At 30.1% G+C, this 27,495-nt stretch overlaps 2 protein-coding genes across 2 annotated transcripts in view; both read right to left on the bottom strand.

Moving 5' to 3' along the window:
• The window catches only part of LOC115882525, a 60,691-nt gene extending 52,183 nt beyond the window's left edge, over positions 1–8,508 (bottom strand). Inside the window, exon 1 of the mRNA XM_030900641.1 lies at positions 8,431–8,508. The gene's annotated coding sequence lies outside the window, so the exon portion shown is untranslated. The remainder of the gene's footprint in view (positions 1–8,430) is intronic.
• Positions 8,509–16,851: 8,343 nt separating this feature from the next.
• LOC115882230 overlaps positions 16,852–27,495 on the bottom strand; it is a 37,961-nt gene continuing 27,317 nt past the window's right edge. Inside the window, exons 12-13 of the mRNA XM_030900150.1 lie at positions 18,685–18,880; positions 16,852–17,248 (exon numbers count right to left, since the gene is read on the bottom strand). Coding sequence (XP_030756010.1) covers positions 17,112–17,248; positions 18,685–18,880 — 333 coding nt within the window. The 3' untranslated portion in view covers positions 16,852–17,111. The remainder of the gene's footprint in view (positions 17,249–18,684; positions 18,881–27,495) is intronic.

The following is a 27,495-nucleotide window of genomic DNA, read 5'->3' on the forward strand; positions in this document are numbered from 1 at the left end:
CAATAAACATTATTTGAAATATTCAATATTATTTTATACCCTTGAAAAAGATTATTTTCCAATACTGTTCTCTGTATACATTGCCTTTCTACAAGGTACCTAAATATGTTTTATTTCTAAAAAAATATATCTGTTGATATCGATGTGCGATACCAAATTTCTGTTAACATTTTTTTCATAAAGGTATATTTTTAATTAAAACAGCCTTTTAAAAAATATAAACATTCGCTATTTTTCGAGGACTCGAACCAAAATTTGATACGTAAGTAAAATATGGAATAAGCCTACTTGTTTTTTGACTACGTCGAAATGTTGTTCTATGCGGCGATTCTGTTATTTTAGTCCTTTTGATACCCTAAGACAATTAGGATGAAGGGCTTGGATGCTCTACCTGGGCGTTCTTAAGTAGTTAACACGACCAGGAATGTAAATATCCAATAACCTAAAATAAAATAGACCAATGAAAAAAAAATAACGTTTTGGCACAAATATTATTTAGATATGACAATCACAAAAAATGTAATTAAGTCAAAGAATACATGTAAGGGATTAAATCGTATTCGTGGTTAATAAATACCTCAAACTGATTAATTTATTGCTAAATTTAAGAGTCATTTTTAGAGGGGTTCAGGAAGATAGCTCTAGAAAAGATTATAAGCTTCTATCACTTATTATGGTTACATTTTAAGTTGTTAATAATATTTTAGGTTTTCGTGGTATATTAATCAATGTTATAATTTTCTTGGGAATATCAGACTACATCAAAGTTTTTGCTCAATAACAAAGATTCTGAATAATATTTCTGGAAATATTCGTCATGAAAAGATGACTCCAGTATATGAGATTTATAATGATTTGTGGCTTATACTTTCATCAAATATTAATATTCATGATTCTCAAAAGTCTAGCGCGGGTAGTTAAATATAATTGTTTCGTTCAAATACTAGTTTATCGTCCACAATATATGTTTAACACTTCAAATCATATTCAAATTTAATCACACATGTGAAAGAACGGAAAATAATTATTCAAACCAATTCAAAAATAACCATACTAAATTCAGTCGAATAAATTTTCATAATCTTTGCCAACGTATATAAAGGCATTAAACCAGTGAACCCAACGAACTTAAAAAAATATTGCATAACCGTTTCTCAAAGAGATCAAGGCTGCTAACATTTTATTTAAATAAAATGGTAATTTTTATCATTACTATACTGCCTAGAGATATAAGAATTCAATACAGATTACTGGTGATTTTCTTTAAAAATTATTTGTCATTTTTCTAGAAAAAAAATGAGTTTAATGAGTTTAATAGTAGGAAAGTTAATAAAACTATAAAAGAGCATTGTCATCTATACCATATGATCCAACATATATTTTAAATATATTTATATTGGGTTCACTGTACCACGATATTCGTCATTTAAAGTTATAAACAAAGTATATTTGGATATATTTCAAGTTATATCTGAAGATCCTGCTGAAGAACTCCAGAAACATTAACCATTTTTTGACAAAGATAATGTTATGCATTCTATTCAAATCTGATACAGGTTGTACTCTGATTTTTCATATTTTTTAATAATTTTAGTATTCAATGTACTAAAAATTAGAAAGAAATCTTCTGGGAAGAACTAATCTAGGATATATTTGCATGAAATTTACCGAACGAACTTTGGTAGATTTTGAATATTGCTGATTAAAATCGACAGGTTTCAAGACAACGGTCAAATAAATTTAAGAACAATTGGCAACAACGTATATTAACTGAAATACTATAAACATTATTTCTACGTAACCACGAAATGTGCTAACCAAAAACCTATATTCTTGTTTTGAACTATTAATATATTCAAAAGTTTTGTTCAGATTATAGAAGGATTGGCTGAGAAGGTGAAGCAGGTAGGCAGACGTGATGACGTTATAGCCATGGGTTCATGGGTATTCAGAGGCGTACACATGGACTAAATTGGTCATTTTAACGATTTATTTCTATCGGCTTAGCTGGTTTTCCAATAGCTAAAAATGTATCCGTTAAATTATAGTGATTAGACAAATTGAATTGCAGTGATTACGTTGCCAAGTTAGTTAATTGTATAACTTCTGCATAATTAGAGCATTAATGTCAATTAAAAAGTCATTAAAATTGAAAAATTTGATGCTATTATGAATATATTGATAGTGTCAAAATTAAGCTATCTTGGTTCAGATATCTAAGTACAGATACAAAATAAGCTTGTATTATTTCAGTAAAAAATTGACAATAGAAAACAACAATTAATTATAAGGCCATCCTAAGGTTATAATCTATAGATGATGCTCATGAGCCTGATGCAGCATTAAACACCAAGAACTAGCTGCTCTTTTAAATAAATACCTATATATGCATTCAAGAAATTTGTAATTTTGAGGATTAGGGAAAATGAAAATTTTCTGAAATCTTTTGCAGACTTACAGTGTCTAAAATTAGGGTTTCCTCAATTTTAACAGATTGTACCATATAAAGGCATATATAGCTGTGGAACCTGATGGTGTACGACAATGACCATCGTGGATGCCAGGGTAAGGAATGGCGGGTACAAAGACGTTTGAAAAATAACTGTGGTCCAGCAGCTTCACCAGTCACGGATTCGATTAATAAAATTCCACAGATGGGTCATTCTACAATAACAGCACCATTAATAGTACTCGGTATATTAACTGATAAATTTATAACAAAAAATCAAGTTTAATCGATGAAAATCTAAATTATATACCTAGAATGATATAATTAATAAGTCAGATTTAGAACATACAAGATTAAATCAAGCTAATACTATTTTTGATCGTAGATCTCTACAAGAATGACAAGTAATGTAAGAGGAGCAGTTTTGTATTTCTTTTGTTTATAGATGTATTATTTATTGAAATCGGTTTAATTCCAGAATCGTGTCAAAAACAATTGAAGGAAGAATATTGATCCCGCTCATTTGGATCAGATCAATTATTCGAGGAAGACAAAAGCAATCTCTAGAATTTCTCCAGTCGAAAAATTTGGGATATAAGCAGAAAGGATACAAGAGAAACAGTTCATAGCAAAACATCAACAATATTCATAGTAGGCCTGGAAGCACAGAAAAGCTCAATGACAATTTAAGGATGATGAGAATAACAGAACACATTTTACGTCGGTACGATGGCATAGTATCAAAGTGACGAATGTAGTCGACAATCAGAGGACTACACTAGCTCTGAAACTATCGCAGTGCAGTAAGACAAGAGTCAAAATAACATCTAATCTATTCTGATCTGAGCAGAAACCATCTTAAAAATCAAAGCAAATGTATCTGCTTGATGGAAACCTTCTCTTCAGGTTGCACCAAGGAATCACAAAGAACTTTATTTCTGAAAAATTTGCAAACTTTCTAGATGCATTTTGTTCATTTGTATGAATTTTGGCAAACAAAGAAAAACTGGCACGCTTTTTGCAAGAAACTTACCGAAAAACTAGTATACTTGAAAAATGGATACAAAATCACAAAAATAGTATACCTACATGTGAAAAATCTAGTTTTAATGATATTGAAAATTGAAAAAAAAACTCTTAACTGTTCTTTAGACGTGAAATTTCTCTTCATTTTTCTGCTACTACGGTCCGTATCCCCAACTACATGTTCATAAGTCTATTCATTATTTTTTAAAGTAGTATTATTCAAAAACTAGAAGTTGTAGTACAAAAAAACTCTTCATCTGGCAATGACAAACAGCCATGACTACCGCTAATGGATATACGGTACATAGAAAGTCAAGGTATTTTCGCCATTTAATTCGAATGGGATAACATGTATTTAACCCGTCATTTCTGCCATCATATTGTAACTCTGTATATGAAGTTTGCAATGCTACGTTGCAAATTTTGGTTGAAAATCTTTAAAAATGGACAAAATGCATTTATAAGTCTGCTCCCTAAACATTCTACAATACCTCAAAACACTTTTATTTAAATTCTGGAAAATCAATTATATCAATTTAAGTTGTCATAGAAGGAAAATATTATCCATTTCATACAATTTGTAATTATTACATCGATATACACTATACAGCTCATAATAATTATTATAAACGAGAAATATATCATGTTCAAATTTAATTACTTCAAGAACAGAAAAATAAATATTAAATTTCGTAAAAAAATGATAAAGAATAGAAAAACCACTTCTAACGATAGGACAACCGCTGATGGCTTTAAAGTAAATAGGTCATGTTGCAACAGGTCTCTCTGACGCTTTACAGTTTACTGAACTAGACGCCTCTCATATTCAGAAGCCACTTCATTGAATAGGTTACACAAGTTGTAAAATTAAGCTGTTTGAATAAAAGGAAAAAATCCCTTTAGAGAAAAATTCGAATATTCAGTAGGAAAGCTATAAAACGAACATTTATTGAGACTATTTCTGGATGAGTAGGCCTAATGCTACTTATAAAGTTAAAAATGGGAGATATCTACCTATTTACATTTTAAAAAATTCTATTAAGAATCATTGAATGGTAAATACAATTTTAGAAAATTCGAAAGTTAAGAAAGTTTCAAATGTATCTTGACGGAATATTTCTAGTAAAGTTTAAAAGAAATAAAAGTAATGCACAATAATCAAGTGGTTTATTATTAAACCTACCCTCTATTAAGCCAGCTTTAAGAGATGTTCAGTGACACAATACACATTAGCTCACTTTAAGAGAATAGCTCGTTATCTTTAAGAGAATAATTTAATGCTAGCAGCGTATCTTTTTACACCAAAATATGAATTCTCTCTTTAAGAGGGAATTATGAGCACGCAGAAAAATAAAACTTAAATTCGTCTCGAAATGGTTCATTTTAAATATTTTATTTTTCCTTGTTTCTTCCGACTAGAGGGGGAGATGTACCTCTAAAATATTAAGCAATTTCATTTGGTTATGCAAATTTATATTCAAGATACACCAGAAAATTTGTCTCAGTGGATTGCTAATCCAATGGGTCCTTACATAAAAGACCAGATACTTCCATTCTCTAAGTGTTTCTTTCAAATTGTCATACAACTTTACATCTAGTGCTGATGGTCAAATAGTTTTTAACAACGTTATTAAATAAAAGATTCAAAATCTTTTTTACTAGTTAAATTTTCTCCATTACATCATTACTACATTCTACTTACCATTACTACTTTCCTACATTATGTCAGTTCTTCAGAGTTCGAAGTGTTCTGTTAGATTAGCCTCAGCATTCAGGAAACCATAATCCGAAAGCTTTACTTTTCAGTAATTTAAACATTGAAGCAAAAGAGACCTACAAAAAATTTAAATTATTCATAATGATGAAAGTTAAATACAATTTTAAAACTTACCTACTTTTAAACTACGAAATTATCTTCAGTCCTTAACGCAGAAAATGCATTTACAGAGACTTTAATGATATTATTTATCACTTCCTGGCAGCCTTAAGAATTAAGCTGAATACAGAAGACCATAAATTGAAGAACTAAATTTACCATAAACTGAACACTTCCATTTGCAATCGTTTGAATGACTTGAAGTGCAAGAGCTGGGAAACAAATCTAAGTAAAAAGATTAATGATTGTTGAGGAAAGTTAAAAAGAATTTTTAAACTTACTTAAACACCACGGGAAATTTCTATACACGAAAAATGTATATTTATTTACTAGACTATTGATAATATGCAACTTCCTGCTAATTTAGCTGTAATAATTAAATATTGAATACAGGAAACCATTAATTCCAGAACTAGCTTTCAATAATCACACTCCAACTGTAAATTTAACCATTTAATAGGAATATAGTTCAAAATCTATTTAAAAATTATACTTACTTTATATGTATTCTTACATTTTTTGGAACTAATCAAACTTCTGGATTTTAATATATTTTCTAAGTAAAATATTTCAAGCAGCGTCAATTCGAAAAAGCATAGAAACTATAGAATTAAATTCAGGCTCTATTCAGCTATACAATTTGATGCATTGAAGACGCCTTCTAAAAAAAACTTAATAAAAGAAGACTTAATAAATAAAAAAAATAAACTAAAAATTACTAAATAGGTATGTATAGCTTTCTAGCGGGATTATAAGTAAAAATGATCGGTATTTGATACTAAAAGATAACTTAATTTTTTGTAAAATATCACTGTGTCTAGAATCCACAAACCTAACATTTAAAAATTGAGAGAGAGAAAAAGAAACTTTTTTTTCTAGGTAAATTCGTTTAAGAGTCAAAAGCCACAAGTAAAGTAAAAGTAAATATTTCAGTTAACGTCTCCTTTTTGCTGCCAGGGCTAATCTGGACGGGGCCTACTTTTTTTACGCGGAATCCGAACCGCGGTCCTCGGCCATATCATGGTCAATGGCCTACCGACTTTGCAAGTGTCTAAATCAACTCTCACTCACGAGATATCCGATCTCATCTGGCCTCGAACCCGCGTGAATGAGCAGTGTGTGTCAATAGATTTTACACTTTTGCCTTTATTGGACAACAGCACGATACAGAGTTTCGAACCGGTCACCCGTCCATCCACTAGTATCGACTTACGTCGCTTAACTTCGGTGTTTTAATAGAAACCGGTGTTTCGACGTAGCTAGGCCGTTGCCCTTCAAAAGCCACAAGCCACTGTTTGAATCCGTAGATTCTAAACCAAGTAACATGTGTTGGTAGTGTTAGTAGCTAAATATCCCTCATTTTAAGTTTCAAAAATGATTACCTGTTTGGGTGTATAAACAATATTGTTAAAATAAAATGACTTTAAATAACATATCTTCACATTCTGCTTTGAGCACATCAATTTACAGTACCGTTAATATTACTTTCAGAAATTCTATACATAATAAATAATTTTCCTGTGAACTCAATTGTATGTCGTAGGAGTTTAAAATATGCAAATATAAATTGCTGATAGGTGAATACAGATAAGATTCAACTGAAGAATAAGGTATCACATTTCAGAAACTTCATTTTTAATTCTGGAATATGGGTGTTTAAAAATATTTAAAAATTAAGAAATTTATTAATATACTTGAAACTTGAAACCAAGACGTTTTCTTGAAATAGGCACATTTATATTCAAATCAGAATCGTAATAGGTAAGTGTTCTTTAATTATTATCAAGTATATGTATGAAATGCCGGGTGGGTCTCAAAAGTGGCGCACCCTATAACTTTTTTAATTTTTCAGATGAAAAACGAGATTTGGTATGTTAGTATATGACATAAATTAGGATTGACGTATTCAATTGTTTCCGTCACTTCCTGTTTAAACGGAAATTACTACAACTTTTGATTTTTAAATGGCCCCCTCGGTATTTTTTTACTTTATTGGATAGAAAATTACATTCTGAATGACATGATATGTCAACTTTTGGCATTCTCGCTTAAAAAATTGTATTTTAAATTTCAATCTAGAGTACCATGGCTGTGTTAAAAACACCAATTTTTAATCAAGGAGCCTTGAAAAATTATTTATCTATCCTATTTGATCGTCGGATATTTTTAGTGTCTTGTCCTGGCCGGTTAAAAGATGCCCAAATCGTATTTTTAATCATATCTCAATTTTTTGAAATGGAGCGACGGTGGCTCATTAGCAAAAAGCATTTTTTGCAAATAATTTGGTACCACACACTTTGTATTTCGAGTCAAATTGTCGTTATGAACCGCACGTTACAGGTACCGCAGGTATGTCATTCTATTCAGAGTGTGATTTTTTATCGAATAAAGTAAAAAAAATACAAAATACCGAGGGTGCAATTTAAAAATCAAAAGTTAGTAAGTAGTCATTTCCTGTGTAATAGGAAGTGACCGAAAACAATTGAATACGTCAATCACTCCTAATTTATGTCGTGTACTAACATAGGTACCAAATTTCGTTTTTTTTATCGGAAAAAATAAGAAAGTTATAGAGGTGAGTCACTTTTGAGACGCACCCGGTATATTTATATCTTTAAACTAGAACGGTAGTAGGTACGTAAAATAATACCCAGCAACGTAAAGAATAGTAAAATGTTCTGCAATTATCAAGAGAAACCGTATGACCAAAAAAAAAACGGCGTCAGCGATGGCTATGAAATGAAGATCGCAGTCATTTTTTATTGTAATTTATATGGGAAATGTCATTGATCGCCATTTCATAGGCCACCATACGGTAGTCATACAAGAGCCAATAGCCACATAGTTTTTCATATCGACTTTAAAATTTCGGATATCATATTCTTAAAAATTAAAAACAGTACACTTATTAATGTAATAACACACAATTATCACACAGTATTAGAGTATATTCCCATTTTTATACACTATAAGCAACCTTCAGAGAAAAAAGAGGGGGCGATCAAAAGAAATAAACATAGTTAAACATTACCAAAAACACTATATGATTCATCAAGTTGTGAAGACCAAGATGACTTACCTTCTAAGAACGTAACGTTATCACAAGATGACTCAAATGAAAAATCAAATATGCTTCTCGCTTCTCGCTTCTCGCTTCTCGCCTAGTCATGTTCCAGCAACTTCTTGGAAATGTAGAAGACGGAAACACGTCACATGTCACATGTTACATGCCGGATATGATGTGGGGATATTGTAGATTGTTCTAGAAAATGATGATGGCGCTAAATTTGAAATAACCCCACTTTTATATAAAAAAACAATACTATTGATTTAATGGACACGTAGAAATTAAATTATCATACATCTCATTCTGAAAACAAAGCTATTATCAAAAGGTCTTTAAATTTCTAAAGTTTTTTGATGAGAGAGGATTTATTGAATCTAACGCCACAAATGTAAAGTTTTTAAAACCTACATCAGGCGTCAAATTTGAAATTAGATAACTCTTTACTTACTAGGCTTTGCTAGTACCTATCTCTAATAATATATTAACCATAATTAAATAAATCGTAATTTTTGTTTCAAATTTATTTTTTTTTATAGCATCGTTGTCAGATTTTTATATCACCGGTATTGCATCACTAAATTATTTATAAAAGTTTCTCCAGTTAAGAATAAATTATTTTTGATCACATATATTGATACCTACCGGTTATTGTACTATTTTTGTAATCACCACCATTAGAATTAATTTTAATAGTATTTAAAAATTAAATATATGAATTTCCTTAACTGTCTATTATTTATCTATAATTTGGCAACGTCGCTTTATAAAAGTTGGCCGAATTTCCGTCGGTTGCGCAGGTGTCTTCATACGTAGCGACATCTAACGCAAATGTCTAATACAATTAATGCTGGATATTCAAAAAAATAATTTTTTGGAATAGAAAAGCTCTCATTGCTTATTAATTATTTCTTTAATTATTTAATTATTCTATAAACTTTAAAACTTTAATTATGTTCTGTCTATTCTATTCCAGTATACAAAACAGCATTTTAATCGTTGTTAAACTAATTATTGTTAATAACATTTATCGTAAAATGAACGACCTGAAAAGCGCAGATTAAAATAATAAAGTTAATACAAAATGAATTGAATAAATATAAATTTAATGCTGATGACGGACAACTAGTAAACTTCCTTTATGCTTACGGTTATAAATATTATTGGAATATACGAAATTGAATTACAGGCCAATTGGAAAATAGAAGTAATAAATCAATTTAACAAAATAATACAGGAACGTATATTTTACCAACTTTTGCTTTGCCAGAATAATTTAGGCAGAGGGTAGAGGGTAAAACAGATCATATAAAGCTGAAGATGCAGTACTTTATTTTAAAAGAATGCTTACTACACACAACAGCAGAATTTATATCCAAAACATTATACAGGGTGAGTCTTAAATATGTGCAAATCATTTTAGGGTTGTATATTTCGACCCCAGAAAACAAATCTATGAAGTTTTTTCGCGATTTTTTTCTTTTGAAAGTTTGGCATTGTGTAACAAAATTTTTGGAATTATTTTTAATTTTTAGTTAAAAAATATAATTTCTTGATAATATGGCAACATAGGTAGCAGTTTAAATTTACAAAAAAGAAAACTCAGAAAAGCAAAAAAAATATTTTTTTCTTAATTTTTCAAAGGATAATAACTCGGCTATTTTTTGACTTATTTGAAAAATGGTAAAGAGAAAATATGTTCCTTTTATCATAAAGTAGTTAGAGCATTACAATTATTTTATCGAAATAGCATATACAGAGTGAGTCTTAAATAAGTGCAAATATTTTCAGGGTTGGTAGATATCGATAAACTAAACATATTTTCTCTTTACCGTTTTTCAGATAAGTCCAAAATAACCGAGTTATTTTACTTTGGAAATTTCCAAAAAAAAAAAATTTTTTTGCTTAAATTTTGAGAACCACTGGATCTTTTCTTCATTTTCTTTCTTCTAAATTTAATCTACTACCTATGTTGCCGTATTATCAAGAAACTCCGCTTTTTAACTAAAAACTAAAAATATTTCCAAAAAAAATTTCAACAAATTTCAAATTTTCAAACTTTTTTTTTTGTGAAAAAACCTCGTCATTGTGTTTTTGGGGTCGAAATATACTATTCACCCTGTCTAGCATTTAGTCGTTAGACAGAAATATTTACCCGATGCTGATTTGAGGTACAAGATGACACGCAAACTTAACTGACAGTAATAGTGGTAAAGGGAGATAAAAATAATAGTTCGGGAGAGATTTTGAGCCACCCTGTAGAAGTTAAAATATTTTCCTGAAATACATCCTAGTCCATACTTCAGATTTGCACTTAAAGAAAATACCCAAGTTTTTTATTCTAGGAGCTATGCAGATGCCCGATGCACTATTGCCGAACCCTGTATATATAATTTTATATAGAAGAAAGAATTATAAAAAATATAATATAAAATTATAAATTATAAAATTATATACACATATATTATACTTCTACGATACACGCTGGAGGATATTTCTATAACTTTACTTTAACAGCTTTTAAATTGTATAGATCCTCAAAAATAAGTGAATTTAATAGTGATAAAATAATACAGAGATTTAGAATGGTTATTGTTGTATTCTCCTTTATAATGATTGTCTTGCCATTATCCTGTAGGATAATGAGGCTCGTTCTATTATTTTTATTATTTCTTGGCTATTATTCGAACTTCCCTTAATATCATTCACTTATCCCAGATATAAGATAATAAAATTTTCTTTAAGGCTTAACGTAGTGATGATTTTCTCCTAGAGTTGTTCTGAAATAACTCCAGTCGATAATGTAATTATCGGGATTATTTCTATCGTCTCCATTTGGCATTGCTTTTTTATTTACTTATTCCTTTCAAATCTCGAATTTTGAAATCTTTTCGATACGCTTACTTCCCAAATTTCCATTATATACATGATTATGTGTATAATAATTACGCGTTTTCTTTATTGGTTGTTGATAAGGGCATTACAAAATATTTACAAAAATACAACATGTAATTATAGATATTTCATAATCTAAACAGTTGAGAGAGACATTCGATATTTGTTTATCATCCATTATAGTTTAGCAACAAACCAACAGAGGCACCCTCTATAATTGGTGTACTCTAAACTCCCCTTTAGTTTATGATATCGAATCTTCTAATTGATTGCCGCTTAATACACTGCTATTCCTGAATATTTTTTGTTTGAGTTTCTAGGGCAACGCACCCTCTGTTATCTGGATTAAAATTTACATTGTGGAAACGTTTCTCGCAGGACGCCTCCTAGCGAAGGTGGTGCTTTTACGTCAAAACCATTACCTTCATTCTCCTCAATTTCCTAGATTGATAGAAATAGATGAGGTTTTATAAGTAGTAGGGTTAGAGAGAGCACTAAGATGATTTAGGTTTATTCTAAATGCAAGTTTTAAACTTAAATAAAATGAAATATTTTTCTATTCTATGAAACACTGTAAAAGGAAGTAGTTAAATATGGTAGTTATTTTTCTTTTTTTACGAATTGTGGGTTATATTATACAGGGTCCGGCAATAGTGCGTCAGGCATCTGTAGCTCCTAAAAAAAACCTGGAAATTTTGTTGAAGTGCAGTTCTAAAGTATGTACTAGGATGTATTTCAGGAAAATATTTTAACTTCTATAGGGTGCTTCAAAAAAGTGTGAGTGGATCGTGATAATATTTTTTAAATGGGACACCCTCTATATTATTGCGTTTTTGGCTTTCTTTCAGATGACTTTACATAATCCTAAGAAATGAATAAATATATTTCGATAGTTTCAGAGATATTAATAAAATATTATAAAAATAATATTATTATTAAATATTACAAAATAATTATATACATATATTTTTCAGCCTGTCCTAAAAAAAATTATTAAAAATACAAGAACTGTCCTGAAATCAAAACTATAATAGGTATTTACTTTAGATGGTCTGTACTTACTTTGCTATAAATATGGTAATCGTAAATCATACAGGATGTTTAAAATTTTCTACGCCAAACTTTCTAAAATATAAAATAATTTTTCTGGTTTTTTTTAATGGAACACCCTGTATATTATTTTTTTAATAGATTTTTAATAGATTGTATTTGGAGTATTTATTTATAACGGTTTTGCAGATTTGCGGTTTTATATTTCATATGGCATTTTCTACAGTAAATTTTTATCCAAACCACTCAATGATTTTTTTCTCGTACTTTACCGTAGTATGATTAAAGATTACAATATTTATAGCAAAGTAGGTATAGACCATCTAAAGTAGGCAAATACCTAATATAGATTTGATTTTAGGACAGTTCTTGCATTTGTAATATTTTTTTTTAAAGAAGGTTGAAAAATATATTTATATTTTTTATTTATTTATGAGTGAAGACCATTTTGAAGACATTCCAAAGAAAATCTCACCCCTCATACAGAAGGAAAATACTTTATTGAGGGACGCTCTTCCAGAAAGACTAAAATTACAAGTAGTTTTAAGGTATTTAGCCACGGGAGATTCTTTTCCATCTTTAAGTGCACTGTATAGGCTAGCTAAAAACAGTATTTCATAGTTCTTACCAGAAGTTTGTAAAGCCATATAGAGTTGTTTAGAAAATTTTATTAAGGTAAGTTTATTAATCAAAAAAAACTTATTTAATAAGTTTTTAACATTTAACATCGGTTAAAGTTAAAGATTCTATGTTCATTCCATCACGAATATTTTCATAACTTTTTTCCCGTAGCGTTATATTTTTATAATTTTCACATTTGAAGTTCCATAAACATTCCTCTGCCTGATATAACTCCTGATATAACTCCAGAACTTTTGCAACATGGAAATGCCTTCATTTAAACGACATTTTGGTTTACATATTTCAACAGAAACACACACCGAAAAACACTTCGATGCGACTGAACGCTTGTTTCAGCTTGTTCTCACGGGCAAGCACAATTCAATTTCATTGAATCAATACGATTGGTCCACCAAAAGTAGAAATGGCTTCCAGTTTTCTAGAAATGCGAAAACATTGAACGATATTGTTGAAATAATGTTCACATTAATCTGTTTTATTTCAATGACATAGATTCAATGATATTGATCAATAAAATCGACTAATGAGAACCCGCCTTTATATGTCTCGTATCAACCAGATCCCCATAGGCATCCAGTAATAGTAAGAATCATCCAGTAATAGTATTAAAAAGTCAAGCAGTCATATAACTCATCTTCTTATCAAGTATAACGATACAAAGGCTACTTGGGCATTGTAGAAGTCTATTGTCTTACCTTTTCTTGAGTTATAACTGATGATATATATGATACAAAATCAGGGCTTTCACAAAATCCACTAACTGAGATGGTTTTACAGAGGTTAGATTCCTTTTCCTTATATTATTTAAATCATTATTATTACTTAAATCGAGGAAAATCAAAAATTCGGTCGAAAATCACTTGGACTTATTGGACTCTTTGTACATCCTATCCTGGGCTTAACTTTATCAAGCTTCCATCGCTTAAGCCATCAACCAACGTAATTTTCGAAATGAATATGAATTGTTGCTTCCTTACTGGGTACCGCAAAATTCCTTTAGTTGGCAATTACCTATCTAAAGTTTTGTAAGAGGATGGTTTTGATTTTATCTATCATCGCCGCTGTTAGCATGACGGATCTATACAATATTGGATGTTCTTTAACCCACCAAATATACACCTATTACTGCGATAAGTTTCCATGCTTATTTTGAATCTTCATGTTGGAGAACAGTCCTTTTTATATTTCCAGAATCTTTCATTGGTTATATTGAAAAACTGCTGTAAAGTTCACTATTAAGGTCCATATTGAAGAAATGTATTTCTATTGGGTATGATTAGATATTCAGTTCTTTGGCCTTTTTCGTTGGAATAGATTCATGAGTTCATATCGTACTCTTTGATTATATATTGTAAATTGGTATATATTTGATTTGTTTTGTTATTCTATGACTATGGAATATTTATTTTGTATCATGGTCTTGTGTCTTTCTTCGAAAGGATTTAAATGATTGTTTATTTTCGCTGGGATAAATAACTTGATTATCATATAAAATTGTAGCAAAGGTGATTTTGTTTTCGTAGAATAACCCAAGTCGCGGCAAAACCAGCGCTGGTTCGAGGTTGATGTTTTAAGAGTTCCAAATATTGCCTTGAGAGTAGAAAGTTTGGCAACATAGTGACATACAGGGCGCTGTGAGAGAGTCTGGCGAGGCTTGGCTTTTAAAACTGGTTTTTCTTAACTGGCCAATATCGATGGGGAAAGCCAAATGCTACTGCCCACTCTTGCTCAGTCGTGTCTGCGACGGTTGGTCAGTTCTTGAGATGGTGCGTTACAAGCTATTTTGTCCTTGCTTTTATCAAATTGTCTTCTTTTTGTGTGCGGCTTTGTACATAAAGTGTGCGGATCACGTGGCTGCAACGGTCTTTTGGATAGATTTTTTTCAAATTCTTTCTGGTAATTATGTCTTCAAACGATTAGATGCGTAATTTTTGTTTTTTTGTGCCGTTTTAGCCAATGGAATTGACATTTTCTTTGGTTATCTAGCTGTATGAGTGACTTGGACATCATAAAGCTAGGTTACCGGAGTTAACACCAATTCCACACACATCTCGTTTCTTCGTTATGTTTAAGCTAATTTAGTTACAGATTGCCAAGACGCTGTTTTCGTAATTTGGATTTAGGTACGAAAACGCATGTTGCTTGCTATTGTATTCATATATATGTTTTATATTGCTTACTTATTTGCATTTATGTATGTTATGTATTCGGTATATTTATATTATTCTGGTTTAACTCTTAGGGTTTTGATTATTTATATGTTTAATACCTATGAATGATTAAAAAGTTTTATTTTATTTTAATATAAACTTATATAATGATTTTTTATAGTTTCAGAGGGCAATGAAGATAATTAATGGCACAATTGTATATTTACCTGTGTTTGTGATCTATTTGTATTTTTTTACTTTGATTTCTTAACATATTAGTCAACATTTACTTTTTTTATTTCTTCATATTTTTTAACTTTATTTTTCAGTTATGTCTTCATGTTTATTAATAGTCGCTTTAGTTCTTTAGTTGCAAGATTTAAAAGATATTTAAAATAAAAAACACATGTAAAAAAATTGAAGTTATAATTTTTAATTTTTAACCAAAGCCATATTTAGACATTATTTATTTATTTTTTTGTTTTTTTATACAATAATTGGAAATTTTAATAAATGAAAATTGAGATATAACGGGTTTTATTTCTCAATTTACTAAAATATTGTCTGATTTTTATTCAATAAAATTGCGCTCGGTTTTCAATATCGTTAAAGGTCCAAATTGATGGAAATTAAATATTATAAACTTTAACAACAGATGTAATAACTCTTGATCAGACAAGGCGCACGTTTTCTTAATAATTATATTTATCTATCAGGTTGATGATATTTATGTATAAAGATTTTTAGTAGTGTGTTACACTTAAGATATTTAATTTTCTGAAACACCAAAGTTATAAACTTAAAATGCACTATAATTTTTCGTTCTAAAAATATCATATAAGGAAAATAAATCAATCTAGCGATGGATATCTCCAACACATTACATATTTACTCTATATATTAATGCCCAAGATTAACATCAAGACGGTAATCCCAAAAATATATGGACTTTTATCTTGTTTCAAAAATTTTTGGTGAATTATACAGGTTGTTAGCAAAGTAACTTGCTAATTGATCCAAAATACATTGCCATTATTTAATTTGCTGTTTAGGATACACATAAAATTTTTAAAAAAATCAGATACATTTGAAATCACAAATTGTGTTGGTATTAAACCTGAATGCAAGATTTAATTCAATAGTCAACTTCATATAAACTACTAAATTAGGTATGAAGTACTTTTTTAAGTACCGGAAAAAAACGGAGTCAGCGATGGCTATATGAAATGAAGATCGCTGTTATTTTATATGAGAAATGTTATCATTCGTAATTTTCCAGCCATCTGGACGCCGTTTTTTCGATCATACGGTATTTCTTATCATTGTTTGAAATTATACAGATGTTATCTAAAGAATGGGGTTTTATTTGGATAGCTGAGTATAAAGTACGTATTAAACAACTGTCAAAATCAGATTTTAATTAATAAAACTAATAATCTTCGAAAAAAACTATTTTTTTATTTTCTCTGACATATATTTGAATATGTTTAGTGTAATTCTATTATCTATTAGTTTATTTTTAGTTCTAGGATGAATATTTCTTTTAGCACCTTTGAATTTAATTAGTTAATGAGCTGATTAGCATACTGGAATATCTAATTTCTACAGATTGAGTCAAAACTATATATAAACTATTTAAATTTCTACACCAGTTTTTCCTGAAATTTGCAGTATTAAAAAACTGAAATAAAATACAATATTAAAATCACAAATGTACTTTACTTAGATTTGCTACTTAATTACAAAATATTCTAAATTTGATTAACAATACGATTATAATAAAATATACGCTAAGATAATAAGGTAAAATGTTTGTAATAAACTGTACAGATAATAATAAACTAAAATTGTTCTCTAAATAATTAATGAGATTAGCTATAAAAGTTACTAAATAATTATGGCCGCTATTTCAATACGATTTTTACTAAAAGTATTTTTTGTATGTTTCTTTTTGGATAATTAAAACAAGTTTGTAAGCCAAGCTACTAAAATTAACGAGACAGACAAGAAAAAACCAGATCCCAAGCCAGATGAGCCGGATGTGTAACTATAGGTTATGATGACCAGCACTTGATCGGGATACCTACAGTCGCTCTCTGAAAAGAAAAGAAAAAATGGTACAGGTAGATGATCTGCTTAAAATTCTTTTGAATCCATTCCGTAGGGCCTAACCCCTACAGGTGCATCTTTTTCTTGTTGAACCCTTTTCAGGTGAATATTGGACGTTTATGTACCTATTGTCTAGCCTGTAAAATATATAGTCTGCCCTGACAAAGGATTTATTATACAAAATGAAACAAAGTTGCATCCCATAAGCTTTCGATTTTTTATCTTTTGAAAAAAAATTAGTAGAAATTTAATTTAATTCGTTTGATTCATACTTATAAATTGTTTCTTATTTAATAATGCATATATAGTTAAAAACAAATAGTAATCTTTTCAATAATCAAATGGAAAAAACTAAATTGTTTATAAACCATTCGCACGCAAATCTATTCACTATTTTTAATTTTGAAAATAAGTATGTTTCTGAATTTTTAAGTAGGTATACTCTATTTAAATATTAATCTTTATGTCAATTTTTGAGAAATTACATTCCTTTTCGTCAGATATTGTCATTTCAAAAGCTGCTGCGATGGGATTTTTTCGATTTTAAGGTATAGTTTCTTTAAATCTCAGAATTGCAGACTTTTAACATTAATATTCTGTTTAGGAAGTGGTTGTAATTAAAATTAATAAAATAGATTATTCATGTAATAAGAAACCACAAAGGACAACTCATATCCTAACATGAATTGTAATTATTATATAAAAAATTAGATTTGCTGTTTATATTTGAATTCTTAACATTTTTCCATTAGACTTTTTTTTCAGGTAGACAACGACATTACCAAATATTTCCACAAAAATAATTTATATTATCTAAGAATTACATTCTTTTGTGGGTTCTTCATACGGAAGTAATTACTTTTATTGAGGTAAAAAGATTTTAAAAAAAGATTGCCTTTCCTCTTTTCAATTTAGCAAAAATAATTTGCAGTTAATTAAATCTTTTAGCTCTTAACTTCTTGTTGCTTGAAGATGGAATTTCCCTGAAGCTAATTTGTACTTTAGTGAATATTGCTGCTATTTGAGAATGTAAGTATGAGATTAGAAAATCACATAGAAAAACATACTTCAGTGTTGTTCTTCCTTATAAGATGAGTTTTAAGCGAAATCTCTTAATTTAAACAAAAACTAAAATTGAGGAAAGTCACTCTTTGTACACATGTTAGGTAAATGTTAGGAAATATGCTACAAGAAGCTAAATTTTATGGTTTTAATAAATATACCAGCCATTCTACGAGAATTCATACAGTAAATCGATCATTCGAGTAAAATGGAAATAGAAGATAACATTTTAGCTTATTTTTTATTGTCCATAATATGTCCGATTTTCGTAGAATGGTCTATAATCATAGACTTTGATTGAAAACGCATTACTTGTCCTTTGCGGTAGTCATTTTCTGATATTTGCATTGTAATAATTTACCTGCGCATTTGACCTGGCTGTTGTTCGACGTGAGAGTATATTGAACGTCGCATGCTGATTCTGTCGTACACAAACTTCTAGAATTAAAACTGATCTCACCGTTTACAGTTAAAGATTGACACGATTTGTTGGTCGGTGCCGAGGTCCTGCTTGCGAAAAAACAGACAGCGAGATCACCATAGTCCTTATTTAGAAACTGAAACATAAAACGTGTTCTGGATCAGTTATTGTCATCAAAAATTTCAATATTTTTCTTGTAAATAAAAAATGAAGCAAACATATTACGATATTCGGTTAGAAAAGAAAAGAATAATTCATTTCAGAGTTATTAAGCCAGTTTGTAAACTCATATTCGAAAAGGTCAAAATGCAACATTCTTCCTAAAATCCGTTTATGGAAAACAACAATACAAAATATTTTTGAGTTGCCAAAATTATCTGCTCCCACACCTCATGCAGGCATACATTCTCATAAATACAGGGTTGTTCACCACATACGACACGGAATGTTGTGGCTAAACGATTAGATTTTTACAAATTGTAAGTTTTGGGTTCGATGAAGGACTATTAAAGGTACAATTTAAATTTTTTTATACAAGATACAGAGTTTCCCAAATAAGTAAAAAATATTATAGTTGTATTTTTTTAAATGGAAAACCCTGTATATTATTCTATTTTTAGATTCTACGATTGAAATAAAGGTAAATTTGATTAAGGTTTATCACACTTAAACCTTACCGTTTTTGAAATATTTTCAATTTTATGAAATTGTAGTAAAAATTTTAAGGCTTTTTTTCTCCAAGGGTATCAAAATTTTTGATACTAAATATTTACTGAAGATTATTTATTGAACTGATATTGTGTTGCAATAATAAAAATTTTACTACTTTATACAGAGTGTCCAAAAATTTATATTACATAATTACTAGCTTTAAACGGCAATAACTTGTTTAATTTAAATGGAACACCCTGTATATTTTACGTGAACCAGATGCACAATTTAAATGTCTATCAAATTGTGTTAAATCATTTTTTACCTATATCTTCAAGTTTTCGTAGAAAATGCATTTACTTATAATTTAGACCTCATTTATCACTATACCCGTGGAAAATTGACATTTCAGATTTTTTTTAAAGCAACATATATGTACAAAATGTACAGGTGGTAAATTAATAATATTGCAAGCCAATTTGTATACAAAAAACTATTTATATCTTTGTAAAAGAGTATACCAGTTAAAATATACCACCATTATTTCCGACCAAAAATTAGTTAGTTACATACTTAATTGTTTTAATTAATTAATTATTCTAAATAAATGTGGATTTGGCTCAGAAATTAATATAATAATAAGTTATGAAAATGAACGTCTCTGTTGATATAAAAATAAGCATTCTTTAAAAAAAGAAATAAAATTTATAAGGTGTTACTTTTTACCACACTTTCTAACACATACAAAATTCAGTTTTTTAGTATTTGTAGCAATTATCATTAATTAAAGGAAACAGTCAATTAATGTAGTTTGAATACAGGGATCATATTAATTGGTCATCTTTAACAAAAAATATTTAAACAGTTTTTTTTTAATAAAATAAGCGAACCATATCGACAATATTAGTAATGTACTCTTTGAAAATTTGTTAAATCTTTAAAAATAATCTAAAATGTCAATATTCCATTGGGTATAGTGATAAATGAGGTCTAAATTATAAGAAAATGCATTTTTTACGAAAACCTGAAGAGACAGATAAAAAATGGTATAATACAATTTGACAGACAATTAAATTGAGCATCTGATTCACGTAAAATATACAGGGTATTCCATTTAAATTAAACAAGTTATTGCCGTTTAAAGCTAGTAATTATTTAATATAAAATTTTTGACACTCTGTATAAGGTAGTTATTTTTTTTTATTGCAACACAATATCTGATCAACAAATAATCTTCAGTAAATATTTAGTATAAAAAACTTTGGTAACTTTGGAGAAATGAAGCGTTAAAATTTTTACTGCAATTTCATAAAATTGAAAATATTTCAAAAACGGTAAGGTTTAAGTGTGATAAACCTTAATCAAATTTACCTTTATTTCAATCTTAGAATCTAAAAATGGAATAATATAAAGGGTGTTTCATTTAAAAAAATACAACTATAATATTTTTTACTTACTTGGGACACCCTGTATCTTGTTAAAATATTTTTAAATTGTACCTCTAATAGTTCTTCATCGAACCCAAAACTTACAATTTGTAAAAATCTAATCGTTTAGCCACAACACTCCGTGTCGTATGTGGTGAACAACCCTGTATATTTAAAAACTGAACATACAGCAAACAAGTAACTTTTTGGGTTTTAAGCAAGGAAGGGTTTCATGAATCTATTTATAAACTGAAACAAAGAACGTGCTCTGTATCAATGATTGCCATTAAAATCAGTTATTTTTTTACTAAATCTAAACAGTTGTAAAAAATAATACTGCTCAAAGTCTTAATGTTAGGCGATTTAACTGATGTTACACTCTAACTAAAATTCGTTTATCGAAAATATCGAACAATTCTTCAATATATTCTTGGGTTAGTAAAAACATCTCCTATCTCCGATATTTATTTGACATTTATTATTTGTTTTTGCAATATATAAACCCTATTATTGACTTTAACCCTTAAAAACTTGAAGCCTTTGACGTCTTATGCGAGCTTATACATTTTTATATTTTGATCTTTGCTGGCGATTGAAAAGAAGACCCGCCAAAAAAAAAGTGTATTCGACATCAGATAAATAAATATACTTAAATCGCATACGTATAGATTCATTTTCTCTGTACATCAAATCAAACATGGCCCACTTTACTTTTTTCCAGCATTCTTGTTTATCATCTCGTGACGGAGGATTTCACCCGAATCATTTTTCCATCTTTGGAAAAGCAAATTTTCCAACGACTTTACTTTAAATATGGATGGAACATTCATTTTCATTCGACAGAAGTGTTGGAGATTGAAAGTAATAAACGAGCTCAAAGATTTTTCATCCAATACAAGTTTTACATCATTGTTTTTCCAGAAAAGATGCGCCCCCGTGTAACTTTGCTGAGTTTATTAAGAAGAAAACTATAATTTAACTTGCAAGGGTTTAGCAATATCAACTTATTTATTTTTTAACGTTCTCTTTGCGTATTAATATTATGCACAGACAGCAATTTGTTTAATGGAAAATTTTCATATTATTCATGTAAAATTTAATATTTTTATACAAGGTTTAAAATATGAGCCATCTCCTGAACTGTAGAAGACATATGGACTGTGAGAGTTCTGTTATCCAAAATTATTTTTTATATGCATAAATATTTTTGTTATCATGTATATCGGAGTATTTTTTTAATGTTAACAAATACATGTGTGTCGAGAAAATAAAATTAATTAGCGTTTAGCTATCTTACTAGGCAGAATACTATATATTTTTTCAATTAACAGCGCTATTTTTAGATTCTGACCGGTAAATATATATTCCTTTTAATTTTTGCTAAAAGGCAATTTCTTTCGGACTACAGGGAAAATAATGTGACATACTAAAAATCATCTAAATAAAGATAATGAAGAAGAAACAAGCCTCATAGGTTTTATTTTATATTCAAATTCAAATTCAAATTCAAATTCAAATTCAAATTTCTTTATTAGACCCCATTAAGTTTTACAGAATAATATTAGGATTAATAAATGTGTGTCTAAAGGGATCGCACCGCGATTAAAAAACCGATACAATGGCACAAAGTGCCAGAGTGGTGCGACCCCAACCATATTTTATATCCTTTCGTTGCTAGAAGAACGGAGCTGTATTTTAAAACAAAGACTTCTGGTATTTTTAATGGTTACCTACGTTTCATAAAATAATGTAGAACACGTAGTAAAGCGAACAATTTTGCTTTTTATATTCTTGTCGTACAAGGCAAACATTCTCTTTCCATCTTTCTCTAGCACATTAAGAAATCAATGACACCGTGCATAGACATTATGTTAAACGAAACCGTTCAAAATTCACAGCAGGTTTGTATTACAAAAAGAATTAACATTTAAGCCATGGCTCGACCTTTAAATCAAAAACCTGTTGATTTTGTGATATTATCACCAAACAGAAAGTTATTCACAAACATGGGAATATACAAAATACCGTCGAAATGTTTAATAACTAACTTTTATAAAAGATTCAATAAAAATTATATATTTTCTTTCTGAAGCTATAAAACACTAAACCAGGGACCTGTGTACAACATGTAAATGTATAATGTATTATACATGTTAAAATGTGATTAAGTGTTTTATTTATTTATCGCCCACCAGCAATTAGTAATCTAAAAATTTCTCTACTTGACGCCAAAAAAATATTTGTTTAATCATAGTTTTAAAGAAATGATTTTTTTATATGATTTTTTTTAAACAATAGAAAGTAGTATGATTCTGACTTCATGCCGAACATAAGAGGATGTTAGGCTAATGAAAGGAGTGTGTGTGCTCTAAATACTTTGAGTGAGCGTAGCAACGTTAAGTTAATTTGAGTACCAGAGCACGAGGGTCACAAGGGTAACGAAAAAGCAGATGAGATGGCCAGGCAAGACTCATCAATGCCATTTATAGTCCCTGAATCCCAGAGGTTGCTCTGACCACCGACCAGCAAACCTCTCTAGAAGAGGCTATACTGGACGAAGCGCAACACAACAATCTACAAAATGTGGGTTAGTTGCGTTTTGCGGGGATACACTTTCGGGTGGACATGATCCTCATAGATTGTGTATCTCAAGAATCGGCGAATTGGTTGGTGGAAATCGCACCTAAGCTTAAAAATTGGCAGGGGTCGGAACTGGTTGCAGTGAAGGGAGAAAACATCCCTAAATGGGCGACCATCACGGTCTTTTTGCCGAGGAGCAAGGGGAAAGACACCACCTACCTGCTGAGCCTTATCCAGGGTCAGAGCTTCAATGTTAGGACATCAAGTTGGCGAGTCATCAACTCGAGGGAGGAGTGTCATGGTCAGGTCCTCACAATACGAATTGACCTCAAATCCAAGGAGGCAATAGAGAAAGAGAGGCATATCCTCTATTATAGATACGGGACAACACCGGTATCAGGTCTAAGGAGAGACCAAGTTAAAGAGGTGGAGAAAATGGAGACAGATCCTCCAGCCTCCACCTCACGGGTACCTCAGCCGGAGGAAAGCTCCTCGACTGTGAAGGGCACGGAGGGCCAAGCTCCAACCGTGGAAGGGTGTGCACCCTCGGAGGAAGAACATCTGTTCTCAGGGGAGGATGGGAAATACCCTGTCCCCTCTACAACAGAGGTATGATGGGTTATAGACTGTGTAATGATTCAAGGAAGGGGACACAATAGATCTTTAAGGTCGCAGTGATTAACCCCCCTCTCACTCATTCTACATTCTAGTTCCTGAACCCTTCTACGGCGTTGCAAAGGCAGTCACGAGAAGGGCCACAAAACGATAGGTGACTAACAAATCTCTAGAATGGTGCAGAAATTCACCAGGGCAGAGACAGGCTAAAAGTTTCACATTTGCCAAAATTCACAGCAGACCTGAGAAGCAAAAACAAAAATTCTGTCAAAGCTGTCGTCTACTAACAGGGCACTGTAAGCTGAATAGGTATCTAATGCTAATGGGGTTGAAAGAAGAAGCCATGTGCAGGTTCTGTCAATCTGAAGAAGAAATTACAAAACACATTTTATGTCGGTGCGACAGTAATAGACAATGATAGGCCATTGACAAAGAGCTACATGGATGGTTCATTATTCAAGTTGCTAGACCTTGTGAAAAGGATAGGACTAGAGAATGTAACTTAAGAATCAGAAGAGGTCCACTATAGATCTGGAAAGGTCGCAGTCGTCAACAATCGTATTCACAACTTTATAAAAGACCACTGTAATTCGCATTCCCTAACGAGAACGTTTTTTACCAACATATACTTTCAAATAGGAAGGGGTGCCTTGTGACACATCTATTCAAAGGGCTTTAAATTCCCTTTAAAATGGCGTTTCGTTTTTCAAAATTTGAAGTACGCATCGCTCAGCAGTGGAATTTCAAACAATTTACTGGACCTCTGACAAAAACAGGTTTGCGAACAAAAAACTTATTTTAAAGTTACAAATGGCATTTGAAAATTCGACTTTAACTTTAGCAAAGTCGTAGATCGGTATATTTTGTTATTTCTATGCTACTCTTTCCTTTTTTTAAAGAATGTTTTATATCCGTTGTTTACAAAATATTTGTATAAACTACCCCAATTTTGTTAAAAGCTTTTATTTTTTTATTTTCATTTTAAGCTTACAAAGCCATACAAACTGTTGTTATTACACGTTTGTTTTTTGAAATCTATATCGATGATAAAATGATATTATTTAGAAATTTAAGGAATTGTGGTGTGTATACCTATATCTGTATTTTTTTGTAAACGAAATAACACTATACTATTACTTTTATTAGGAACCCTCATATTTTTTATTTTATATATAGAATCAAATAATAGAACTAAAATATAATCTGTATTATTGTTTTTTATTTACCCGAAGAGCGTTATTTGTGCAGCCACCTTGTTGTTGCGTAAAGTTAACTCTTCAATATTGTAAAATTGCCACCAAAGATGCCTTGAATTTAAAAATTAACAGAGGATCTCTATAAAAATTCATTGACCGGCTCTTACTTTTTTGAAACACTTTAAGCGGCGTTTGCATATTTAATGAAGGTAGCTAAACTATCGTTTATTTTTAATGGGGTATAGAAGAATCTTTTAAAAAAGCATTCCTGTTAATATATTTGCACAGGGTGTTTCAAAAAACATGTGCCATCTCTCGTGGGTAGATTTCTCACGTAAAAATAAGATTTATTTTTCATATCAATATAGGTCGGATTTTGCTTTGTTTCGTAGCTACAGGGTGTTAACATCTAGGGTATCAAGGCAAATTAATAAAATTGCGTTTATCTCATCAAGGAGGCCGAAATCGACAAAAGACAACTTTTAATCGGTATTAAACTGCTTACACTATTTCGCTAACAAGAAGAAAAAGTCAGTGGCGTACATGCTGTTTTAGAAAAACTTTTTTAGCTTTAAAATTTTAAAATGTGTCGCATTTATAGTAACTTTTACCGTCAAAATTTCATTCGAAACGCTAAAAGTACTTGGAAGAAAATTATAGTAAATCGAAAAAATATTAAGACTTTTAAGACCCTGTAGCTACGAAACAAAGCAGAATCGGACTTATTTTGATAGGAAAAATAAATCTTATTTTTACGTGATGAATCTCCCCATGAGAGATGGCACATGTTTTTTGAAACACCCTGTATACAATTCTATTGAGTATAAATGATCACGAAATAGTAACTAAAACTAGCTGATATTTTGAGCGATTGAACCACACTAAAAGAAACATTTAAAAGTGAACCTTTTAAAAATAGATCCAAAGTTTTATGCGCGATTTCTTAAGTTTTTTAGACGCGCAGATTAATTTTCAAGTAAAAAAATGATCTCGAGAGGTAGCCATTAAAAGAAACGTTTTTAAATTTCACAGTAATATTTAATTTGCTCGGAATAATGTTTTTAATGGGGTAACAAACATAAAAGTTTAAAAACTCATTTTTCGTGTGTGAAATCTACATTTAACGAGAGTACGAAAAACGTTTCAAAGGAAAAATACTTTAACGAAGCTATTTTCAGTCTTTAAAAAAAGAGTAAAAATATGGGGCGAAATAAAAGCCACACTTTGTCATGGATCATTTTAGTATATCTATATACTTGCATAATTTAAAGAGTATATATTTATCCCAAGGGATTTTAATTGTCGCGTTAGAAATTAACGAGTTATATTTTAAAGCACCACGACAATTCGATAAGATTTACAATTTTTTCCCATGGTCAATGCCCTTCTGCTAGCATCTGCACACAAGGTTAAAGAACTTATATAATAATAATAAAGTGTCTTTATTAATATATAAATTACATAGTGCAAAAAATATTTAAATAAGTTAGTGACATCCAGCAGGCGTGCTGCTCTTCCATGCAACCAACAAAAATTGTAACTAATAACGAATAAAGGTTAAGAAAAAGAAAAGTGTAAGAAAAAATTACAAATAGAAAATTAACAGGTTTTTGCAAAAATTTTATGAATAAAAGAAAAGCTAACTAACTTTTTATACAGGGTGAGTTTCCTACGATGTTCTCTATGGGTATCTCGGAAACTACTAGAGATAGAGAGTCCGTTAAATGGGGAAAGGACTGCAGTTTTGTGGGGTCATAAATATGCGCCTTTCAGATTTTTGAAAAAGTTCATGGCTTACTAGATATTTCGAAAAAAAACAAATTTCGGCTATTTTAAAAATTGTCCCTAATTCCATTATAAGCTATTTTAGACAAAAAAATTTCAGATAAAAGTTGTAGATAATTACATCCTTAATGAGACTGTGTTCTCTGTTTTTTTCTAGAAACAATTTCACTTGGTTAGCCATGGAAACAAGTTTAAATCGTTTTTGCTCTCAGAACTGTGAAGATGTCACATCCAAACTTTGTAAATTAAAATAAACAAAAATTGTAAATATGAATTTTTCAAATGAAGAAAAGCGTGTAGGATAGTTGGTTCAACTTTTCTTGACCACACATTTTCGAGGATACGTTGACCGGTGAATGTTACGTTTTTTTAGAGAACGGTTTTCAAGACATGTTAGAGAAGTTAAATTAAGTTACAGCCAATTCTTATCTTTCTTGGCTAATTTCACTAGATCGCATGGTATTCTTATTCTGTTATGATTTATAACTTATAAATAT

The sequence above is a fragment of the Sitophilus oryzae genome, unplaced genomic scaffold, assembly GCF_002938485.1.
Source record: "Sitophilus oryzae breed Bouriz unplaced genomic scaffold, Soryzae_2.0 scaffold_177_pilon_pilon, whole genome shotgun sequence".
NCBI lineage: Eukaryota > Metazoa > Arthropoda > Insecta > Coleoptera > Curculionidae > Sitophilus > Sitophilus oryzae.